This window comes from Odocoileus virginianus, chromosome 20, assembly GCF_023699985.2.
Source record: "Odocoileus virginianus isolate 20LAN1187 ecotype Illinois chromosome 20, Ovbor_1.2, whole genome shotgun sequence".
NCBI classification, from domain to species: Eukaryota; Metazoa; Chordata; class Mammalia; order Artiodactyla; family Cervidae; genus Odocoileus; species Odocoileus virginianus.
The window spans coordinates 34,483,349-34,506,728 of NC_069693.1; the positions used below are offsets into that span (position 1 = coordinate 34,483,349).

General features: G+C 59.7%; 1 protein-coding gene across 1 annotated transcript; it reads right to left on the reverse strand.

Moving 5' to 3' along the window:
* Positions 1-1,048: 1,048 nt before the first annotated feature.
* Positions 1,049-22,251, reverse strand: MMP15 (matrix metallopeptidase 15). The gene is made up of 10 exons (XM_020890721.2): positions 21,397-22,251; positions 9,911-10,059; positions 9,135-9,263; positions 7,542-7,849; positions 7,049-7,210; positions 5,897-6,150; positions 5,192-5,330; positions 4,150-4,300; positions 3,949-4,064; positions 1,049-2,960 (listed from the first exon to the last, which is right to left on the reverse strand). The coding sequence occupies exons 1-10, from the start codon at positions 21,556-21,558 to the stop codon at positions 2,497-2,499; spliced, it is 2,034 nt and encodes a 677-aa protein (XP_020746380.2). The 5' UTR covers positions 21,559-22,251; the 3' UTR covers positions 1,049-2,496.
* Between the last annotated feature and the right edge of the window lie 1,129 nt (positions 22,252-23,380).

The following is a 23,380-nucleotide window of genomic DNA, read 5'->3' on the forward strand; positions in this document are numbered from 1 at the left end:
CTTCTTCAAAGATGGCATGGGACTTCCCTGGTGGTCCACTGGTTAAGACTTCAGGCTCCCAATGCAGGGGGTACAGGTTTGATCCTTGGTCAGGGAACTAAGATCCAACATGTCGAGCTGCAGGGCCAAAAAAAAAAAGAAAGTAAACTCCAATACTTTGGCAACCTGGTGCGAAGAGCTGACTCATTTGAAAAGACCCTGATGCTGGGAAAGATTGAGGGCAGGAGAAGAAGGGGACGACAGAGGATGAGATGGTTGGATGGCATCACTGACTCAGTGGACATGAGTTTGGGTAGGCTCTGGGAGTTGGTTGACGGATGGGGAGGCCTAGCGTGCTGCAGTTCATGGGGTCGCAAAGAGTTGGACACGACTGAACGGCTGAACTGAACTGACATTGTAAGGAATTCCTTGACAGTCCAGTGGTTAGGACTCCATGCCCTCACTGTGGAGGGCTGGGGTTCAATTCCTGGTTGGGGAACTAACATGTCCCAAGCTGTGTGGCACAGCCAAAAAAAACAAAAAACAAAGAGGGCAGATGCTGGGTGCCCCTCACCAGCCGAGCAGCGTGTGTGGTGAGAAGAACTGCTTACTCCACAGTGGCACTGTTTCCCATCTCCTCCTGCTCAAGCCGGGTCTTCAGGTTGCCCCAAACCAATCCGGACGGGTGGGAAGGCTGGGTGGCCTGGACTGGTTTTCCCACCATTCTGAGATTGCTGGATGCTGGTTGCTCTTTCTCACCATGAATGAATGACCAGTACATTCCCCATCCCTTCTCCGCTTGATGCCAGCATGGCCACCCCTGGTACCTTGCCTCACCCCACTCTGGTCTATCCAGGGCAGCTACCTCTCAGTCTTCCCCAGAGACCTACCTCTCCCAGGGCCAATTTGGAAGGAGCCCCCACAGTTCTGGGAATCAGCTCTCTTTGGCATGGGGGGAACAAGTCCCCAAATCGTAGCTGGGACCATGTCCCCCCACCCCGCCCCCAAGTCATCTGCAGCCCCTCTAGCTGTAGCCTCCAGCTGGAGGCCTCTGACAAAGGAGGCACAGTCACCGGCCATATGATTTAATCAGTGCAGATTATTTACAGACAGACACTGACCCCCTCCCCACCCCCCTCGGCTGGCTCTCCGGTGGTTCTGAGGATGGAGGTGGGGAGGACGCTGCTGGACCCGCACTGGAGGCCAGTCCATGAGGGGCCCCTTGCCCCAGGGGCCTCAGGGATTCCAGGCGGCAGGCCGGCTTTACAGTACCATTTCCCACGGCAGCCTCACCTCCTGCTTGCTTCAGGGAGGAAAATCACCTCCATCCACAGGGTTGAACCCAAGATTGGGGGCGGCCCCTGGCTACAGTGGGCTCCTCTGGGGGGCCCACAGTCCCGTCCCATAGTCTGAGAGAGGATGAGCTGCTGGCCACCACGCCACCCCACCAGTGTCCCTGGGGGACAGCGAGCTGGGAGGGAGGAACCCCTAAAGCCTGGTGGGCATGCGTCTCTGGACATCTACAACCCTGGCCTGAGCACCCATTACCCCCTCTCTTCCCGGGGGAACTAGGACACTGGCAGCTGAGCCTGAGACTGGTGGGCTTCTGAGACCCCTGAGGGTGGTGGTGGGGGGTGACAGGGGGAGGGAGGATGTTCCTGGAAAGAACCCAATTGAGTCGCAGTTCAGAGCCGACAGAGTGGGCGGGAGACTGGAAGCCCAGCCCCTGGGGGGGGGGCGTGGCTGGCGCTACCCTTGGGGGAGGGGCCTTAGCAGACCCCCTTTGGTCCTTGTTAAGGCAGGCCCAGGGCTCCTTCTCCTGAGAGGGGAGGAGGTACAGGGAAGCTGGGGGCTGCTGGCCCCGGGCTGGCCAGGTGCGAGCAGGGTTCTTGGGCCTAAGGAATCCCGACTGCTGGGGTTGTTAGAAGTGGGCTGGGAAGCAACCAAACCTCAACAGGACTCTCGATCAGCGGGCCCCCTCCCCTCCCCGCCCCTTTTGGCCTGAGGCTGCCACCAGGTGGAAGCTCTTTCTGAGACTCAGGGGGCTGGAGACCAGTCAGGCCCCACCAAGCTCTAAAACCAACATGAGCCCTCGGCTCTGACCCGGGTGCTCAGGGTGGAGACCAAAACCCAGCAGCCCTCGGACCACTCTTTCAACAGGGCCTCCGGACCCCAGGCTCCTCTGGCTAAGCCAGGGGTGGGTGGGAGCCTAACTTCCCGTCTGGTGCAGAAGTATACTGAGAAACCTCTAAGCCCCTGCCCTGAGGGACCGCCCCGCTCAGGCAAGTAGGAAGAAATGCTTAATTAGTGTGCAAAAAAAAAAAAAAAAAAAAACCTGGGCATAAATAAACAAGGGGGCGGGGCTGGCAGGGATGTCAGCGGGCCTGGAGGGACCCCCATCGCGGGGGAGGGGGCTGAGGCTCCAGACGAAAGGCCCCAGGAGCCATCTCAGAACCACAGGCGCGGCCGGCCTGGCCCCTTAGCACCGTGGGGAGCGGGAGGGTCTGGCGCCCAGGGTCAGACCCACTCCTGCAGAGAGCGCTTGCAATAGAGGAGCATGCGGGGCGCGCCCTTGCGCTGCATCTGCACCAGGGCGTAGGTGAGGCCCAGGATGCAGAGCAGCAGCAGCGCAGGGGGCACCAACACCATGACCATGTTCGCCGTCCGCGTCACTTCCTCCATCTGCACCACCACGCGGCTGCCCCCATCCGCGTCCGGCCCTGCCTCGCCGCCGCCGTCGCCGGGGCCCGCCTCGCCGCCCTCCTCGCCCTCCTCCTCGCTGTCACCGCCCGCCCCGGGCTCTGCACCCCCGTCGGGGTTGAAGGGTGGACGGGCCACGTCGGGCCAGCGGGGCCCTGGCTCTACGTGCTCTTGGCAGCCCATGAAGTCCCGCAGGATGGACTTGGGGTAGCCGGGCTCCATTCGCAGGCGCTCGTTGTCAAACTTCCAGTATTTGGTGCCCTTGTAGAAGTAGGTGTAGGCTGCAGGGGTCAAAGCAGGCCAGCGGAGTGTTAGGTGGGGGCTCCCCGCCGGTCAGAGACCCTCGAAGAGAACCAGGGCGAGCTGAAGGGGCCCCGGCTTTAAAACACCCTCTTTCTCATTGGCTTCCCTGGGTATTTTGAAATCTGTCCATGCTTTCTGGCTGGGCTGACACTGACCAGGGCAGTGCAGAAAGGGGTCCTAGACTAGCCTGCTGGGTTGGGGGCTAGAGTCAGGGGATTCAGTCTGGCTTCTGCCTACACTGGAGAGGACAGTGTCTTGCTCAAGGCCACACAGTCATACCCGGAGTGGACCCTGATTCCCCCTTGGACCCAGATCTCTGGTCCAGGGCACTCTGTCCACATCCTTTAAACCCCAGGAAGGACCAGGTCTGAGCCACCAGATGTGTCCCTGCTCAGCGGAGCACAATGAGGTCACAGCAGTCGCAGAGTGAAGCCACCGTGCATGGAAGCTGTGTGACCCGCCTGAACATTAACAAAGCCAGCCAGATCTCCCCAGAGCCCCTGAGAACCTGAAGGCTGATGGGCATTCTGAAACTCACCAGACACCCCGCTGGAGAAATAAAAGCCGCAACTCCCTGTTGCTCAGTTATCACAACAGAGATCAGGCTTTCCCGCCAGGCAGGTAACGGGGGTTCCCCGGGAGGACTCTTGCTCCTGAGGCTCTGAGCCCAAGCTCACCCCACAACCCCGCCGGGCTCAAGGCTCTGCAGGGAGCAGGGCAGCTCTGAGCACCAGTTCTGGACACAGGCTGGACTCCTGACTCCACCACTTCCTCACTGTGGGATTTGGGGCCCCTTACTCAAGCTCTCTTTGGCCTTGGTAAATGGTGTCAATGGTCGCCTGGCCCAGCTGGGTCCCCTGTGCCTGCCATCTTGATGTTGGTGACCGCAGGCAAGCCCTGTCCCATGTGTATGGAGGCGGGGGGATGTGGGTGCTGGGCAGGCTGGGCGGGGGCTGGCCCTGGTACCTGCATCGTTGCTCAGGAAGGCCCCTTTAGGGGAGGCGGGGATCCCCTGCCACACGCTGATGGGCTTGGGGTAGCCGGGGTCTCCATGCTGCGTTTCCTCATTGAAGCGCCAATACCTGTGGCCAAAAGCACCAAGTTGTGAGTTCTTTCTGGGAGGGCCTGAGGATGGGGGCCTTTTCCCTTTAGTGGAGGGGCACTTACCTATCCTCTTGGAAGAAGAAGGTGTGACCTGTGGGCTCCCACCAGATGGCCGTGTCGATGCGGTCGTAGGGGATGCCCACGCCATAGCTGGTCAGCGGCTGTGGGTAACCCGGCTCCAGGTTCGCTTCTCGGAAGAGCCAGTAGCGGTCGCCTGCGGGAGGGGTTGGGGGGCGGACACGGGTAGTGAGAATCTGGGTCCCCAAATCTGTTCCCATTCACTGCTATACTCACCATGCGCACACACACACTCCCATCCTGGTACACAGAACAAGCACTGACACTCCACACCCAAGACAACTCACGCTCGCATCACACGCATGTGGCACTCAGGGACACCTGTAATGCACCCATTTACGTGTATACACATTGCCAGCTCACAACGGCACACACACCACACGCTCAATCGCAGTACACACGCACCTCCAATCCTGTTCGAACATCCACTGTCCCCACACACAGTTCTTACACAGAGACAGGGAAGAGGCCTGGCCTCGATCTGGGGGCTGTGTCCCTGGGGCCCCCCAGTACACAGCCCAGGCTCCTCCCTTTTAGTGTGAGCCCAGCCTGGTCCTTCAGGAGTTTCTGCCTGGTTGAGACTCAGGCCAGGGGTGCTGCCCCCCTTCCTGGAGGGGGGCCCGAGTGGGGGCTGGGGGGAAGGAGCTTCACTGTCTCTGTAGACAGACTGAGGGACACTCCCCAGAGTGGGCTCGGGGACCCGCTCGTATGAGGAAGGGGCAAGGAAGAGGCCTAGGACACTAGGAAGGAAGGTGATGGGGCGGGGCCCCTGTAATGCAGAAGGGGGACACTTGCCCTCAGTCCGCCTCTGCCCCCCGGGCCTCTGGTCTCTGTCTACTCCCCACCCCCACCCCTGCCCTGCTGCCAAGGTCGGGTCCCCGAGTAAGCCCGCAGTGGGCGACAGGACGAGATGTGCACGCGGTCCTTCCTTTCCATCCTCTCTCAGGCCCGGCTGGGTCAGAGGTCAGGCCAGAGGGGAGGGCAGGAAGGCTGCCCAGCCCCCTCCCTCCCACCTGCCCCAACTCACCTTTGAAAAAGACGAAACGCCCGTCCTGGCGCTCGTAGGCGGCACTGATGTCGCTGGGCAGGCCCCGCCAGAAGTGCCCGATGGGCATGGGATAGTTGTCCAGGACGCGGTTGTGCCGCACCCGCCAGAACCAGCGGCCCTGGGGAGGGCGTGGGGGTGAGTGGACGGCATGGGGGCCCCCACCCCTCCCCGCAGGACACGCTTGGGCTGGGTGTGACAGTGAGAAGAGTGGGGTCCTGGGAGCCCAGGAACACCCTCGGTCTAATAACGTGTTCAGACTGGGGCAAAGAGGGGGCAGTGAGGGGCCCTGGGGCCACCATGGAAACTCTGGGTGAGGGCCAGTAAGGGCCAGGCCCTGGAGTCAGCCAGCTCTGGGTTTGGTTTCCAGCATCACCTTTACCCAGTGGATGACGTGGACAGCTCCCCTTGCCTGGGAGAGTCTGGTGCAGGGGTCTCGGGGGGGTGGGGCACAAGGAGAGAGAGCCCCAGGTGGGTGCGGGCCCCTAGGCTTATTGTACGACTCCAGGCAAGTCCCTTGTCCCTCGGGCTGTTTTCTTCTTGGTCTAGGGTCTGATGGCTCCCCAGGGGCCGCTTAGTGAGGGGGGTGGCGGTGGGGCAAGTCTGGGGGGGAAGTGGGAGGGAGCTCTCTGCTCTGAGCCTGGGCCAAGGGGCTGGGGGGTGGGGTGGCGCAGGCGGGGGCCAGACCTTGAACACAAACATCTCCCCCCGCAGCATGGCCACCGTGTCGAAGTCCCCGTCGCAGATGTTGGGGCCATACTGGTCGGGCCGCTCCGTGGCGCGGGGTTGGGGTGGGGGGCCTGGCTTTGGAGGCCGCTCCGGCTTCCCACCCGGGGGAGGTGGCTGAGGGGGTCTGGGGGGCCGGTGGTCTGGCCGGCCAGGCCGCCGGGGGGTCACAGTGGGAAGAGGTTGGGTGGGCTGTGGCTGGCCATCCGGGGTGCCTGCAGAGGGGCGGGAGGGGGAAGTGATGAGGGTAGCCCCAGAACCCAGCCAGGACTCTAGCTTCTCCTACTCGGAACCTTGGCGGCCTGGGGAGACCTGTGCCCCACGGGCAGCCCACCCACGTGAGAGGCCCTACCTGACTACAGCAGACCCCTCCCCACACCGCCATCGCACGGGGGGACCTCCAGTCTCTTCCACGCAGCCCCTTCGTTGACCTCCCCACCCTGGGCTAGGGTCACTGTGCCCTAAGGCCACCCGTGGCTGCACTTCCCCTTGGGGACGCTCCTCTTAGGAGGCTGGCCGGTTCCAATGGAGGCTCCATAAGCAGTAGACACAAGCGGAGGGAAGAATGTGGTTCCCAGCTGTCTGGGAACACAGCAAGGGCTCGGGGTGGGCACTGACCCCCTGAACTGGCCCCCAGAGACCTCCCCACTGGGGGCTTCCTCGGTGGGGGGTTGGGGGGTGGGGGTGCTACCTGCCTCTAAGGAGCTGGAAAGTGATAAACCAGCACTGCTCGGAGGAGAGCCTCAGTGAGAAACGCTTGGGCTGGGTGTGACGGTGGGAGGAACAGGGACCCCAGGGACACCCTGGGTCTAATAATAATATCCCTCAGGGTGAGGAGGAAAACGGGGGCAGTAAGGGGCCCTAGGGCCACCTGTGTCCCCTGGAGCCACCATGGAAGCTCTGGGTGAGGGCCTGGGCCTGGAGTCAGCCAGCTCTGGACTGGTCTCTAGAACCATCCTCTATTGACTGGATGACTTGGACCATCACTAATTCTCTCTGGGCCTCAGTTTCCTCATCTACAAAATGGGTGTGGCCATGGTCCTGACGCTTCATGGGGCTGGGAGCTGAGAGCAGGCATGCAGAGCCCCCTGTCCCCCACTGCCACCCACTCACCATAGAGCTGCTGAATGCCCCGAAGGTCGTCTTCGGGCAGCTGGAAGTTGTCAATGTCCATCCACTGGTAGAATGGTGCCATGATGGCGCTGGGGTTACTCGAGTGCTCCAGCCCCAGTGCATGGCCCAGCTCGTGCACTGCTACCAGGAAGAGGCTGTTTCCTGTCATGGTGGGCAGCGGGGTCAGCTCTGGCGTGGCCCAGGACCTGGATACCCCACTCTATGGGTTGAGGGGCCCAAAGAGCCTGCCCATGCTTCACTCTCAGAAGAAGTTGAGCCACTCTGACTTCTGAGCCTCTATCTTTCCCATCTGGAAAATGGGTACACTAATCCCTTCCTTTCCCTAGCACCCCCCTTGGAGATGATGGACAGCACACTGAGACCAAGAATCAATGCTCCCAAGAACTGCATGGGGAATGCTCTCCCCTCCCAGCCCCCAGCTCTACCCTCCCCAGCCCCCACCCCTGTCGTCACCCTGACCAGAAGTGCTCACCATGCAGGTCAGTGCTGGAGAAGGTCCAGGGCTCATCTGCATCGAAATGGGTATCCCCGCCCAAACCAGGCCCAGGGAAATAGGCGTGGGCCAGAAAGCCACCTGTGCCATCAAATGGTGAGCTGTCGCCATGGAAACCAGAGGCAAAGAGTACCATGATGTCCGCCTCCTTCTGCCGTCGCAGCCGGATGTCCTCATAAGGCACCTCCTGGAAGACCAGGGGTGTGGCCTGCTCCCATACACGGAAGGCCCGGCGCACCGCTTCCAGCGAGTGGTACCAGCCTAGCTTCTCTGTGTAGTTCTGGATGCTGCAGGCAGGTGGGAAGACATATGAGTGAGCCCATAGCTGGGGCTGCGGTCCATTGCTAGCATCCACTGGGCTGGGGGCGGGGACACACGGTCTCAAGGAAAGGGCATAGGATCTGAGCTGGTTCATGGACAATGCTCATCAATACCTACCGTTAATTTACTCTGATGTGAATTTGAAAAAAAAGAACTAAGTTGTCAAGCCCAGGAATTCATTAGGATATCACTGAATAAGGTTGCATTTTGCCAAATATGCTTATTTTAAGAAAACATTAAGTAATTAAAAGTATAGGTGTTATAGAGCCAAGAGAAAGACCTAGAAAGTGGGATGCAAATGGCTGAGGTTTGGGAAACATAGGCCAAGTGGTTCTGAATGTTGGGCTCCAAAGTCAGGCTGAATCAGGTTCAAGGCTGGGCTCTAACATTTTCTGGGTGACCTTGGGCAAGCAACTTAAATCTCTCTGAGTTTTAGCTTCCTCATCTGTAAAATGGGAAAAGGAGGGCAGCACTTTCATCATGGAGTCCCTGGGAGGATTCAATGGCTTAACTCAGGTAGAACACGTGCCTCCACGTGATAAAAGCGCGGTGAGGCCTGTAATTGCCCACTTAAAGCAGATTAAGCATCTGTGTGCTGGGCAGAGCTCCGTCAGAGGTCATGAACCAGCTCATGAGTCGGGAGCTCACTCTGGTGGCCTGGGTCCCTCAGGACCTTAGGAGCTGCACTTGCTCAGGAGATGGAGCTGAGGGTGGGTTGCGGCTGGATTGGAACGGGAAGGGGGACCCTGAGGACTGCCATACAGCTCAAGGCTCAGGGGGGTTTCTTGCCAAATGACTTGGCAGAAAGGAAGGAGGGGTATTTGAAGCAGGGTTTGTGCGGGTGACTCGGGGCACAGATCCCCCCCGGGCAGATGCTGGACTGCCCAGATGCTCCAGGGCCTCCCTTATCCTTCACACCCCCAAAGCCTCCAGTTCTCACCGGTGTTAAGAGCCCACCTGGGTGGGTGAGGCCAGCCCTCGGCTGCTGGTGGGTGCTGGGAGGGAGGAAAGGAGGACAGAGCATTGTTCAAAGGGTCCCAGGGAGACTGCGGTGGGGGAGGGGCCGACCTAATCAGCATGGGGGTGGGATCGGATGGGGAGGCCAGGCACCCTGCAGTGGGCTGCTGGGAAAGGAAGCCTTCCAGACAAGCCCACTGGGAAGCCTGAGGCCTCAGCCCAGGGAAGGAGAGGTCCCAGCACTTCAGGAACATGCCCTGAGGGGATGCCACCTTGGGCAGCTGGAGTCTCTACCTGAAAGTAAGGTGGTGGTTGTTCCACTTCCTTCCCGTGAGGGCGTAGCGCTTCCTCCGCCGCCGCAGGTTGGCTTTCACACGTACCCCGAACTGGTCTGGCACCCCACAGCGGGGCCGCTTCATCCACCTGGGAGCACAAAGCCTCCTCTCAACACACCTGCTGCTGGGCACTGCCTCTTCCAGGCAGTCCACCATCTCCCACCCTCCGGCCACCGGCCTCCAGCTGCACCTATTATGAGGGCAGGGGCAGTGAGAAGACTCTTCCTAAGTTTTGAGCTCCTCCTCAGGAAAATGGTATGATGACCTGGTACTGCAAGACTGGGTGCCTAGGAGTGGCTCTGCAAAGGAGAGCCCCTGTTACCAGTATGCCTGGAGATGGGAGGTGAGTTACCCTGAGGCCTTTGATCCCTGATACCTTCTGCTCTGAGTGCTCATTAAGAATGTGGCTCTGGGTCACAGCATCTGTCAGACTCAGAGCAAGACCTAACTAGGTAATCACAGCACCTCCCATTCCCAAGCCAGTGGCAGACATCACTAATCAATCCTGTGCTCCTTGCTGCTGAGCTGAGTTTCGGCCTCAGGAGCTTTCTCAACACCAGACAGCAGCGGTCCCTCCCAACCAATGAGAGCTAGCATGGAGGATCAAACGCTTTGCCACCTCGTATCTAGGCCACCCTTTCCTGGAAAACTCCACGGGCCAAGCCTTCAACAGAGCAGGCCGGAAGGAGGGCGGGCGCCAGTGGGGTCTGGGAATGACCTGACGGAAGGACTCACGCCTTGGTCTCTTCGTCCAGCACACCAGTGACGGGGATCCCGTAGAAGCGCTGCATCTCGGCCAGGGCCGAGGCCAGGATCTGGGCGGAGCGCATGGTGGACATGTGACGGCTGGGCTGGGGCAGGTAGCCGTAGAGCCGCAGCCAGTTCTGCAAAGGAGAGGCCATGGCCTGGTCAGCAGGTCCTGGCATCCTGACCTCCAAGCATGCGTAGTCTCCCTCCCACCACTTCCCACCCCCATCACCTCCTCCCAGTGTGAGCTTCTGGACCACTCTCCCTGCTTCCACTTCCTGTGGTCTGTTCTCACACAAGAGCTGGAACAAAAGGCCGGGTCTGATCAGTCCTCTGCCTCGAATCCTACAAAGACTCCCCATCTCAGAGGAAAAGCCAATTCTTTCAGGAGCTACTGGGCCCCAGGTTGGCTCTCAGACCTCACTCCTATCATGCAGCCCAGCCGCGCTCCCTCTTGCCTCGGGCCTTCGCACTTGCTGTTCCTACTGCCTGGAGTGCTCTCCCCAGACGTCTGCATGGCTCATGCCCTCTCTGTCTTCAGGTCTCGGCTTCCTCCCCTTATTCGAGGGGTATTCTCTGACAAATATAGAAAACACGCCCACCTGCTGTGCCCTGTACTCCCTCTCTCCTGCTCGCCTGCCCTTATCACCATCTGACACACTATTTCACTTGGTTGGTTACAGTTTGTCCTCCCCCATGAGGACGGAAGCTGTGTTCATGACGATAGCCCACAGTCACCGTCTTTATCACTGCACTGGCCCCTGCAGGGGTGGGTCCCCTACCATCCAAGCAGACCACTGGGACCCCTGTGGGGTTTAGAACCCCTTGAGTTCTCACCTAGTAGGAAAACCATGGGGCGTCCCTAGTGGCTCAGGTGGTAAAGAATCAGCCTGCCATGTGGGAGATCTGGATTTGATCCCTGGGTCAGGAAGATCCCCTGGAGAAGGGAACCCACTCCAGTTTTCTTACCTGGGAAATCATGGACAGAGAAGCCTGACGGGCTACAGTCCATGGGATTGCAGAGTTGGACACAATTGAGCAACTAATACTTTCACCAGACCTTAAGCCTTCTGGAAGGAGAGCAGATGGCTTCAGGGAGTCCACCCAGGCCCAGCAGGGTGGGACCGGAGGCCTGAAGTTCAGTTTCTGCTCTGCTGCTAACTCTGTTCTCTCTGGGCCTGACTTTCCTCATGTGAAAGATGGGGAGCCACAGGGCTGCTGGTGGGTGCAATGTGAGAGAGACGGCCCTGGGAAGAGCGGCTGGGACACAGTGGGGTCACCCATTCCCTTCAGAATTTTCTTGGCTAGTCTTTTTCGATATTAAAAAAAAAGATCCAAAAAATTGTATATTTATTTGCCTGTGCTGGGTCTTAATTGCCACATGTGGGATCTTCGATCTTTCTTGCGACATGTGAGATCTTTAGTTGCAGCATGCAAACTCAGTTGCAGCACGTGGGATCTAGTTCCCTAACCAGGGATCGAACCCAGGCCCCCTGCATTGGGAGTTCAGAGTCTTAGCCACTCCACCACCAGGGAAGTCCTTGGGCAACTCTTTTCATCCATCTATCCATCTGTCTGTCTGTCCACCCAGCCAGCCAGCCATCCTAGCAAATGTTTCTGAGTACCCTCTCTGTGCCAGGCACCATGCCAGCTGGAGGCCGTGGAGGAGGCCCTGGCTGACCTCCAGGGGCTTACAATCTCCCCGGGGAGACCCACTGCAGGGGAGAAGTTCACACCTGCAAGTCTGTGAGCAGACAGGACCACTGCAGTTGACACCTGACGGTGGGACCCCCAGTGAGCCCAGCTGAGTGGTGCTGAGAAAGGGGACTCTGCCCTGCCCACCTCGTGCCCACAAGGCGATGAGATCATGGTGACCACTGTGGGAGGACTGCTGTGGGCCTTGGCCACACGGAAGCATGTCCTTTGAAGCTTTCCTTGTTATCCTCAGTCTCTGAAAACCCCCAGAGTGAAGGGATCTGCTCTGAGAGGCTCTGGAAGGCAGAGGCTGCAGAACAAGGGCCCGCGGGGCAGGTGGCGGCTCGACACAGAGGCTGCTGTGGGCCGCCAACAGCCACGTGTCAGCTGCCTGGGCCACGCCCGCGTCAGTCTGCCACCAGGGCCACGTCCAGTTCCGCAGGTACTGGCTCCCCTCGGTGCCACCCTGGCACCCGGCCAGGCCCCCGGAGCAGACGGGCTGCCCACACAGCCCGGCTCAGCCGTGCCAGGCTGCCGCTGGAGGGAGTGGAGGCTGAGCCAAGAAGGGCAAAGTGGGGAGACGGCCAGAGGCCGAGGATGCCGAGCCTCAGCTTGGAGGGCTCGCAGGTCCCCGGGCGACAGTCACAGGACACCGAGCTGAGAAAGCACCACGGCTCTGGGGACAGAGCCTGGTCAGCCCCCGTTATGCTCCTGTGCCTCTGTGAAAGGGGTGCTATCAGGACTGCTTCCGCTCATGGGTTTCCATGAGGATGAGATGGGGATGTCCACAGGAGCCTTGGGCACCGTGCTGGGCAGGCAAAGTCCTCAATAAATGTATTATTAATGACAGAGGCTGGGTGGGGGTGGGGGACTGCCCTGTTGTTCCTAGAACAGCAGACTTTAGCCTCTATCGACAGGGCTGAAGGATCCAGGTTGGGACAAGGCAGCCTCAGATGGGTGCAGAGCAGCTGGGGGAGGCTGGTGTGCCCTGCAGCACCCCCCACGGGCCCCCCTCACCCCTCCAGCCCCTTCCTCCAGCTCCCAGACCCTGGCAGTGTTCCGGGCACCCTCCACAGCCTTCTTCCCAAACACAGAAACCTTTCCTGAGGCTCCTGTTAGGTCTGGAGAGGGGGACGTCCACCACCCTTGATGGACGCAGTTTGCCTGAAGAAGCCTGGAGAGATCTAGAAGGAGAGGCTGTGAGGCTGGCTAGCTCTCACAGTTGAGAGGAATCCAGCTGGAGGTGGGGGGAGGGCCTGGGGCTGCAGCTGACAGACGAGGGCACCTCTACATCACCTATTTGCATAAGGTAAAAATATCCCGGGGAGCGCAATCACAGGCCACCAAGGGGCTGATTAGTGGTGTCTGGCGAGTGACAGGAGGGCAGGGCAGGCGGGGGAGACTGGCTGGGGCCCCGGGGAGGGGAGCGGAGGGCAAAGGAGGAAGCCGGGCCTGTCTGTGGTGAAGAGGTCCAGAGCCCGGCGGGGCGGAAGGGGCAGAGGGGCCCCTTCAGTACCAGGGCAGCTCGGGGGCTGACACCAGAGGCCCAAGGGTGCCTGTGGACCCTCCGTCACACTGCCAAGCACCCTTTGAGTCCCAGGGAAGCCAAGAGCTTCCACCTCGGTATTAGCCAAGCCTCCCCAGTGATAAATGTCTCTCGGCCACTGCCTGGGTAGAAAGCTGAGACTGAGGCCTGGTGACGTGAGTGGACTAGACTGAAACGGCCTTGGCAGAACAGCTGAGGCCCTGGGTGACAAGGCGAAGGAGTTGATGGAGACGCCTGACTGGCAAGCAATGGGCTCAGAGCTGACCAAGCACCAACCAGCCTACACCACCCGCCGGGCTGGGGATCCCCACCCCACCCCACCCCTGCCTCCGCCAGTGTCCAGGAGGAAGCTTCTCATCACCCTGCTGTTCTAAGTGCCATGAGCTCTGGGGGTGGAAGGAAAAGAGCACATCGGGGGCAGGCACAGATGTGCGGCAGGTACTGCCCCCACTCCAGTCTCCTGAGGGGACCTGCAGCCACACGACAAAAATGGGGAGCAATTCCCAAAGTCATGACAGACCTCTGGTCTCAAAGTGGGGGAGAGGCTTGCTCAGGCCCCTGCTGCTCCTAGCGGTATAAACATGGTCCCCCACCCCCTTTCATCAGGACTCCTTTTCCTGTCATCTGCGTCTCACAGGTGGGATGAACCCAGCAGTGAAGTTCTGTTTCTCACAAGGGGAAACTGAGGCTCAGGCAGGTCCATAAACAGCAGAGTAGGGAGACCCCGTCCATGAGGATCACTGCCCAGTGGGAGGCAGGGAAGGGTTCTACAGGGAGAGCCCGAGGCCCCCTCCTGCCTCCTGCTGCCCAGGGAGGGAAGTTGTTGTCAGAAAATCGCCCCCACTAACCCGCTCTTTCAGTCATTTCTTTCTCCAGCTCCAGACCCCGCCCCATAAGTATGGATGGAAGCATCAGGTGAGTGGCTGGCCCCAGGCAAGGAGATGTAGAGCCATCAAGAGTCTGGGGGTGGGGGTATTCCTGGCCCCCGGCCTATAGGAGAGGCCATAAATATCGCAGCCGGGGGCTGAGAATCTGCTGGAGCCAGGCTGTCAATCTCATCACCCCTTCCAATGCTCACAAGTAGCCCATCCCCATTACACAGACTGCAAGGTTCAGAGAGGGTGCCCGGCTCACCCAGGGTCACACAGCTGGTCTGTGGGTAGAACTGGAGCCCGGAGGCAGCACTGTCGGCTCCTCTTGGCCTGAGGCTGGGGATGCTGGGCTCTGGCCCATCTGGGGAATCGTGCCCAGCACAGTGCTGGGGAGAGCACTGGGGGAGGGAGTCTAATCCTCCCCTCCATGGGCATCTGGATCTGGGCACTGGGCCACATCAGCAGGGCTGCTCCCCAGGACTGCTGAGACCTCGCCAAGGCAGGCCCTCCCCCATCCTGAGGGCATGTCTGGGAAGGAGCCACCAGATCAATAATGTGCATTAAGCAGTTGCGGGGGTAGAGGCAAGCCTCAGCTGCCCCACAGCCAGCTCCTTCAGGCTCCGATCAGTGGAGCCCCCTCCCACCCAGCCTTATCAGACCCCACACGATAAGAGCCATCTCTCCTGGCTCAGCTCTGGGCTTCTGTCACCCCGCTTTCTCTGCAGGCCAGGCAGGCCCTGGCAGGATTGCCCAGACAGGCACAAAAGGCGTCTTGTCAGGCCCGTCAGCAATGGACACAGACCTTTCATGGTGTCCTGCGACCAGTTACCGGGGCCCCAAGCCAGGCCGCCCTGTCCTTGGGGGACCATTTACTTCCTTTAGAGGCAGCATGGTTTATATTCAAGCGGTTTGGGAACACATTTGCTCTTCTGAGGCTCAAATCTAACCCCTCAAGATGGGACAACTGTAGGTGGGGACGGGGCTCCGGGTGGCAGAGAAAGCGGGTGGGGTGGGGCTGTCTGACCAGGGAAACAGGAAGGAAGGGGACGCCACTTCTTTACCCCTGGGCCACCCCCGCACTCCTTAACCTGGAGAAACAACAGCCGGGTCCTTTGGCCAGTGGGCGGGCAGGGGTGGGGTGAAAGGGCCCAGTTGGCTGGCGGTTTCCGGCTGGCTGAGGGCCAGGCCTGGGCTGTCCACCTGGAAACCCCCCTGTAGGTGTGGTCTTCTCAGTGGGCCTGGCCCGTGTGGCTGGACAGGTGGGGGTAGGGCTCCAGGCTCACGTGGCCGAGGGCGGCCCTGGCCCCAACCCCATCCCCTCCTTCCCACCTGGCTCTGGCCCAGCAGGCTCCAGTCTGGCCAGGGAGCTTCCAAAAAATGACACCCTGGGCTCTGACCTGCAGCCTTTCACCCAGCCGGGAGCTGGGAGCTCAGGCTCCAAGCCACACTGACCGGCTCTGCTACCATTCAGGCTGGGGGATCAAGGGTGATTTCTCTCACCTCACAGTCTCCACTTCCTCTTCTGTATAGTGGGGTCATGACTGCACCTAAACTTACAGCGCTAATTCAGGATTAAATGTGAAAATCTTACAGAACACCTGTAGGCCCTGCCCAGGATGGAATCAAGTACGTTGCAGGTGCTCAAAAGTAACACCTGGTCCTCCCCTGGGCACCGCGTGAGGGACACTGTGTGGAGCATTGGGTACTTTATATACAAACACACTGAACTTCCCCAATAACACCATCCAGTAGATACTACTAGCAGTCTCATTTTGGAGACAAGGAAACAGGCTGTCTGTCTTAGTTGCTAAGTCTGACTCTGCGACCCCATGGATTGCAGTACATGACATCAGGCCTCCCTGTCCTTCACTATCTCCCGGAGTTCACTCAGACTCATGTCCATTGAGTCAGTGGTTCTATGGAACCATCTCTAACCGTGTTACCTCGCTGAGGCTCAGATGGGGCCAATGATCTGCCCAACAGCAAATGCCACTTGCTTCTCACTGTATTTTGCCACCGTTTTGTAAGCACTTCCTATGTACCAGGCACCGTGCTCAAACACAGTGGACACGATGTTGGGCTCTCACCCCTGGGGGGTGGGGGTGGTGGTGGTCAGTAGCTTCCGGGAGAAGGACAAGGTGGTGTCCAAGGCTCAAGGGTTAGTCCTGGAGAGCAGCTCCAAACCTTGCCCTCCAGCCTCCAGGGCCATGGGGGCATCTCTGAGGGCTGGCTAATGGCTGGGACCCAGGGTCTGTCTGTCCAGATCCTAGAGGTTGAGTTGGGTGTACGTGTTCATTGTCTGCTGATCCCATGAGGGAAACAGGAGCTGGTTGAGAGGTGTTCCTTTTTGTGTCTCTGATCCAGGCCCACCTTGTACATCTCTGCTGTTTTTGCCCAAAAAACAGCTGCAAAAATCTGTGCTACTCCCCTAAAGCGCTCAGGCATCCCTAAAACCAGGGTCCTGCTGGGGAATGACCTCATATGAGCCTAACTCAGTCAAGGCTTGTCCAGTCAGAAAGCGCCTACTGTGTGCCTCAGGCCTGGAGTATTCAGCAGCTGACAGGGTGCCAGGTCCTCACCTTGTCTGTGGACTCCTGGGGCCCTCTGTGAGATGGTGGAAGCTCTAAGCAGAGAGCCTCGAGCCCTCTCTGCTTCTGCTGACCCAGAGAACACTTCTCCATGCCCAAGGCAGAGCTGGTCACGGGGCTTGGCCCCTGCCTGAGGAGCCAGCTGTGTGAACCACATAAATCTTGGGACGATACTGAAGGTGCCAACTGCCTTAGTCCATCCTGGCTGCTATAATAAAAATATCATAAGCTGGGTGGCTCATAACATTTATTTTCCCCAGTTCTGGAAGTAAGAAATTCAAGTTCAGAGCGACAGCATGCTTAGGTCTGGCTGCTAACTTCTTGCTTTGTCCTCACACGACGGAAGGGGCAAGGGAGATTTCTCCAGCAGTTTTTGTATTTTATGTTTTTACATCTCAGTTGCACCGTGAGGCATGTGGAATCTTAGTCAACTGTTGTTTAGTTACTATGTCATGTCCGATTCTTTTGCAACCCCATGGGCTGTAGCCCACCACATTCCTCCGTCCATGAAATTCTCCAGGCAAGAATACTGGAGTGGGTTTGGGTTGCCAATTCCTTCTCCAGGGGATCTTCTCGACCCAGGGGTTGAACCGCGTCTCCTGCATTGGCAGGTGGATTCTTTATCACTGAGCCACCAGGGAAGCTTAGTTCCCTGACCAGGGATCAAACCCACACCCTCTGCATTGGAAGCCTGGAGTCTTAACCAGTGGAACACCAGGGAAGTCCCTCAGACAATTTTTATAACACTAATCCCACCCAAGAGGGCTCTGCCCTCATGACCTAATCACTTCACAGAGGCCCCCACCTCCAAATATCATCATCTTGGGGAAGTTAGATTTCAACATATTATTTGAGGCCGGTGAGGGGGTAGGTGGAGGGAGGGGAGGGGCTTCACTTAGTCTATAGCAACAACTTTAATCAGAGGTGGGAAGTTGCAGCCATCACAACGACCATCACAGCTGAGCTGACATCAGGCAGAAGTCAAACTGTCAGTTGGGCAGAGGGGTCCATGGCAGGGAACACCTGGAGGGCACGGAGGGGTGGCCAGAACCCAGTGCTTGGCGGGGAGAGGTTTATCCTTGCCGGGCAGTCTTGCTATTCTGAGTTGGTATTAGAGAATGTGGGCAGTATTGGAAGGGATTTTGGAGGAAGTATTTGGAGGGATTCTGGGGGAAGTCTTCTTTGTGGGGGGGGAGGGGTGTCTGGGTGTGTTTCTAGGTTATTTCCTCCCCACTCTCCTTGGATGCAAATGAAGCAGTTTGTGTCCAGGGGTCAGAGCAGGCAGGTCTGTGATGCAGACATGGAGCGCATGCAGGGCTGTTCTCTGCAAGGAGGCAGCAGACTGACTAGACCCCAGGGCAGCCCAAATACAGGGCCCTGGAGAAGGACTTGGCATAAAGGGCGTGGCCCAATGAGATCCTGAGTTCCTGGCAGCACTCATCAGCCCAGTTCTTCCTGGGTTTTGAAACAAGAATGGAGAAGAGTGGCTTGCTACTGATAAGAGCACAGAAAGAAAAGAAGATTCAGTTTCTGTAGGTTGCAAATACAAGGCCCTCACACTATCACACCTCTTCTCTTTGAGGGTGGGTATGGGGGCCCCTGCAGCTTCTGCTCCACAGGTAGGACAGGGCATTAATATGGGCACACCCGGGGGGCCCCAGGGGCCAGCATGGAAGTGTGGACAGAGACTGGAACACCGGAAGCCTGAAGGTCAAAGGCAGAATTCGAGCTGACCCCTACCCTCCTTTGTCTGCTCTCCTCCTCAGCTGCTGGGTAAGGGCAAGGAAGATACCCAGGAGTCTGCTCTGGGAAAGTGGGTGTGCCCATGTTTTAGTGGCAGGGGCACCACACCTGTGAACTCTGGCAGCCTGAGTCACCTCCCTGGGGCAGAGCAGGAGGGCTGAGGGCCTAGAGGTGCTCTGGGGAGGAGTAGGGGGTGGGGAGAGACCAAAGCTTCTCTGATGAAAAGCCAAAGGCACTTAAGTGGACTAGGTGCTGGAGCCAGAGATACGAGGACAGAAAGGGGGGCCTGGATTCTCAGGCCGAGGAGGTCAGGAGCTGCAGCTAGCACCTCAGTCAGGCAGGGAGGGCCTGGATTATGCAGAATGGCTGCAGACTGGGGCTTGACAGCCAGGGAGGGAGTGGGACAGGGCAGAGTGGCTCAGTTGTGGCTTCCCCAAGAAAGACAGCCCTCTCCAGGCTGAGGACTGGCAGGTTGCAGGTGTATACTGCCTGAGTCCTTAGCCTGATGAAACTCTGCCCCGGGAGGGAGGGAGAGAGGGGTTGGCCTTGACTCAGCTGCTCAGACAGTCCTAGCTGTGACCTGAACCAAGGTCTGGAGCTGTGGTCATGGACCAAAGACCTTCTCCAAGGGATGGAGACTCTGGACACAGGGTGTAGCCAGGCCCATGAATCTCTGAAGCTGGTCCTTGGATAGCCTGGACTTGGCACAGTTTTTCTATAGCCTCGGGGCAAATGGGCTGGCTGTGGGCCCAGATCTGGCCAGACTTGATGGGACCCTAAGAAGCAACAGCCTGTACCCGAAACCCAACTCTAGAATCTGGGCTAGCCCACCTGTCTTGAGTACCCCATCTCCCTTGGCTTTCAGCATTCAAGGGTCCCCTGTACTTTCCAGAGTTTCTTCCCGCAATAGCCCAATCCAAGTTTCCCCTGAGGAGAGGGGCTACAGGTCAATCAATCCCTAGTCAGTACCACACTGGTGTAGGGCCATGGTCTGTGCCCCCAGTGCAGACCCTGAAAGGTGAAAGGTGTTAGTCACTCAGTTGTGTCCCACTCTTTGCAACCCCATGGACTGTAGCCTGCCAGGCTCCTCTGTCCACAGAATTCTCCAGGCAAGAATACTGGAGTGGGTTGCCATTCTCTTCTCCTGGGGATCTTCCCGACCCAGGGATTGAACCAGGGTCTCTGGCATTGCAGGTGGATTCCTTACCATCAAAGCCCCCAGGGAAGCCCCAAAGACCCTGGGCAGCAGGTACTCACTCAGCTGGGAGAGGAGGGGGGTGATGGAGGAGCAGAAGCAAAGCAGAGAACAAAGACCCTCGGACCACAGTTTCCAGTGCCCCAGCTCCCATCTATCTAAGATGCCAAATCACAATACCTAGCTACCAAATCCCAGTTTGGTCCCTGATTGCTTTCTGTTCAGAGATGCCATTTCTAAGTAGATTATTAACTCCTGGGGGGTGGGTCTGTGACTTGCAATTCTTTGGTATTCCACTCCACAGAGTGGCAGGTGGGTGCAAACGGCACTCTCTGGCCAGTACCTAGAGGCAAGCTGAGGGACATTTCCCACCAGCAGGAGTCTTCAAATAAGCCCCTGCCTGTCTGCCTGTGTGAATCAGGGGCAGGGTGGTGGAGCTGGACTGGGCATGGCCTGGGCTCCCGGCTCTGCCTCCTGCCAGGGCCTGGCTCCCTGCTGCTTTCCCTGGCCAGGCCGTAGAGGGAGGGCAGAGCAGGTGGGGAACTGGCTGGGAGGTGTAACTTGAGCTGGGAGGAATTCCCTGCCCTTCCTCCGAGCTTTTATTAAAGTAGGGCGGGGAAGGGCAGGCTTCTATCGGAAAAAACTCCCAGGCAGCCGGGGAGGTGGGGAAGTCGCGGGGCAGGGCGGGTTGGGGGCGGGGGGGGGGGGGGGGGGGGGGGGGGTGGGTGTGCAGGGAGGGAGCACCGGCCTGGCTGCAAATAGAAACGGCACTCAGGCCCGTAACCCCGGCTGCGGGAGGCTCCAGGCTGGCCCAAGGGCACCGAGGCCCAAGCCTACCGGGGACGTGCAGAGAAGGGTGTCTCCTCCACCAGGCACCCAAACCTCATCTCTTCTCTGGGGCAGGAAGCAGCGTTTCAGGTGTCGGAGAAAAAACCTCTTCGCTTTTGCTCTGACTCAGTGGAGCTAGTGCCCCTCACTGTCCCTAGTCCGGAGGACAGCGCTCGGCGACCCCGCGGAGCCGGAGGCGCTGGCTGGACTCAGCTCTACGCCAGGAGGCCCCGCCTAATCATACATTATACACTGGACCGATCCAGAGATGAGTCCCCATAGGGACGTCAGGCGGGCTCCTGGTGAAAAGATGTTCGGAGTCCACCCTCCTAGACCCGGGCCTTGGCCGTAGGGGCGCCGGTGGAGGAAGCGCCGGGTGAGATCCGGTTTTCCTCTTGATCCCATCTGGTGGTGGCACGACTTGCGCGCAAGAGTCCGAGAAAGTCGCCAAAGCGCCCCCTCAACCCTGATCGGCTGCCTCGGAGGTTCGCACCCCTTCCCCCTACCCCAGCGCGCCGCACGCGCCTCAGTGTCACCAAACTCTCAGGCGGGAGCGCTGCTGCTGTGTTCAAGGTCCCCACCCCCACCCCGGTCCCCAGAGCAGCCCCCTCTCGGTTAGCAAAGAACGTCACGGCGCGTCTGCAGGGCTCTCGAGGAATCGGGCGTCCGGAAGGGAAGGGAGAGGAGTAGGGGCTGGGGGCCGCAGAAGCAGCTCCCGGGAGGCGGGTTGCGAAGGATCAGTGTCCAGGACAGGGCTGGAGGAGTAGAGAGTGGGGTCAAGCCCTACACCCTCCAGGGTTTGTGAAGAGGTGCACCGCCAAGGGCCAGCTGGAGAGGGTCAGCTGGCCCAGTCCCCTTCTTCCCTGCCCCCAACTCCGGGACAGGGGCTCATCTCTGCGCGCTTCCCCTCCACGCTCCAAGCTGCGGGCGTGGCTTCCTCCCCACCCTCAAGTCCCCCAGCCTCAAGTTCTCCAACCCCCGGCAAAGCGGCTGGCGAGGGTCCTTACCTCGGCATTGACTTCGGCGTCCTCCGCCACTGCGCCGCGGCCCAGGCAGCTCAGAAGCACCAGCAGCAGCGGCAGCAGTTGCGGCCGCGCAGCCGCCTCCCGGCCGCCGAGGAGACTGCCCGCCCAGCCCGGCCGTCCGGGCGCGCTCCGGTCGCTGCCCATGCCCGCGGGGCTCGCCCGCTTTCGGGCGCCGGGTCCCCGCACGCGGCTCGGAACTTGCGACGCTCCCTGGCTCCCCGCCCGAACCTCGGCAAATTCCCACGGCCGAGGAGAAGCGGGCCGGGCAGGTCCGGGCGCGCGGAGCCGGCCCACTAGGGAGAGGGCGGGCCGCAGCCGCCCGCCGCGGAGTCCTGCAGCCTCGGCGCCCGGGGCCCGGCGGAGAGCAAGCGCAACTCCGGAGCCTTTGTCTGCCTCAGCGCTCCGGCCGCCCGATCCCGCGGCGTGCCCTGCGCGCCCAGCTCCTTCTGTCCATGTTGGGGGGCAGGCGCTGCCGGGAGCGCGCGCCTCCCGCCGGTGAACCCTGCTCGCCCCGCGTCCGACCCGGCCCGGGGAACCGGGCAGCCTAAGAATGAGGCGCAGGGCGCGGGTCGGAGCGAGTGAGCTAGCCAGGGAGCCGGCGCCCGAGGTTCCCGGCGAATTCCGCGCAGCTCCCGGCGCTCCCGGCCCTCCTCCCCTCGATCCCCTACCGCCGCTCTTAAAGGGCCAGCGCTCCAGTGGCGGACGGGCCCGGGCGGGGGCCGGGGGCGGTACCTCAGCCCGAGGTTTCTAGGTAGCAGGTGCCGGCGGTGGAGCGGGACCGGCGGCCCCTTTTAGTCTTCCGGGACGGCGGGAATCCTCTCCAGCCCGCCCCCCGCCACTCCCATCCTTGCTTTGGGGGAGCCCGACTGACCGCCCCCCAAAGCGGCCCGCCCCACAGAGGGAGGGGCAAGGAGGAATGAAGATGCCTCTTTCTCCCGCCTACTGCGTGGGTGGGGATAAACTGAGGCAGCGAGGTCTGGAAGCTGGCCCTTGGAAGGGGATCCAAGTATCTGGTCTTAGGCTGGGAAAAAAAAAAAAAAACAAAAACCCAGAGATTGGTTGGCCTAAGGCCTCTTTTCAAAAGCCTCGGGGTATCTGGCCCTTTCAGGACTCTTCTCGTTGCCCAGTGAGGCGCTGGGTACCTTGGATGCCCTGCGACAGAGATGAGGTTGCTGTCCTGGGTGGCTACAAACGTGCAGCATGGAGATGGGCAAGTTACTTAACTTTTCTGAACCGCCAAGTCCTTATCTGGAACGCAGGGAGAAGGGCTGGGGTGGGCAGTTAAGATATGCTTCCGGCTCCAGGCCTAGCACACGTTGGGTGTCCAAGCAAAAAACATTGTTTTGTACAAACTAAATGTGACACTGCAGCCCCACAGGGTGCTGGGCGGGTGGGCAAAACTGCCCGCAGAGCGGACTTCAAAGTGCAGGTCCCTGGTGTTTCAGATGGTAACGAATCTGCCTGCAATGTGGGAGACCCGGGCTCGATGCCTGGGTTGGGAAGATCCCCTGGAGAAGGGCATGGCAACCCACTCCAGTACTCCTGCCTGGAGAATTCCAGGGACCCAGGAGCCTGGCGGGCTACAGTCCACGGGGTTACCAAGAGTCGGACACGACTGAATTACTTTCACTTACTTCTATTCCAAGATCCATCTAAGGATCTGGTCGGTTTGGCTGCTGAAGGCGAGAGGTGGGAGGGCTGGTGTGGAAGATTCACAAAGGTAACCTTCCAGACCAAGGGAAGTCCCGACCAGACGGACTGGCGTCAGGTCAGGAGGTGATGTCGCCTGCGGGAGGGCAGGAGGGCGGAGGCCTTGCCGGAGCCGCCTCTCAGCCCCGGAAATGGGAGCTTTACCTGAGGGCAGGTTTCGGTAGAGTAAGCCCTCCGGGTCGCCGGCAGGCTTCCCAACCTGGAAATCCGCAGAGATGTGGCAGGGCTTCAGAAAAGCCCCGTCCACCGACCTGCC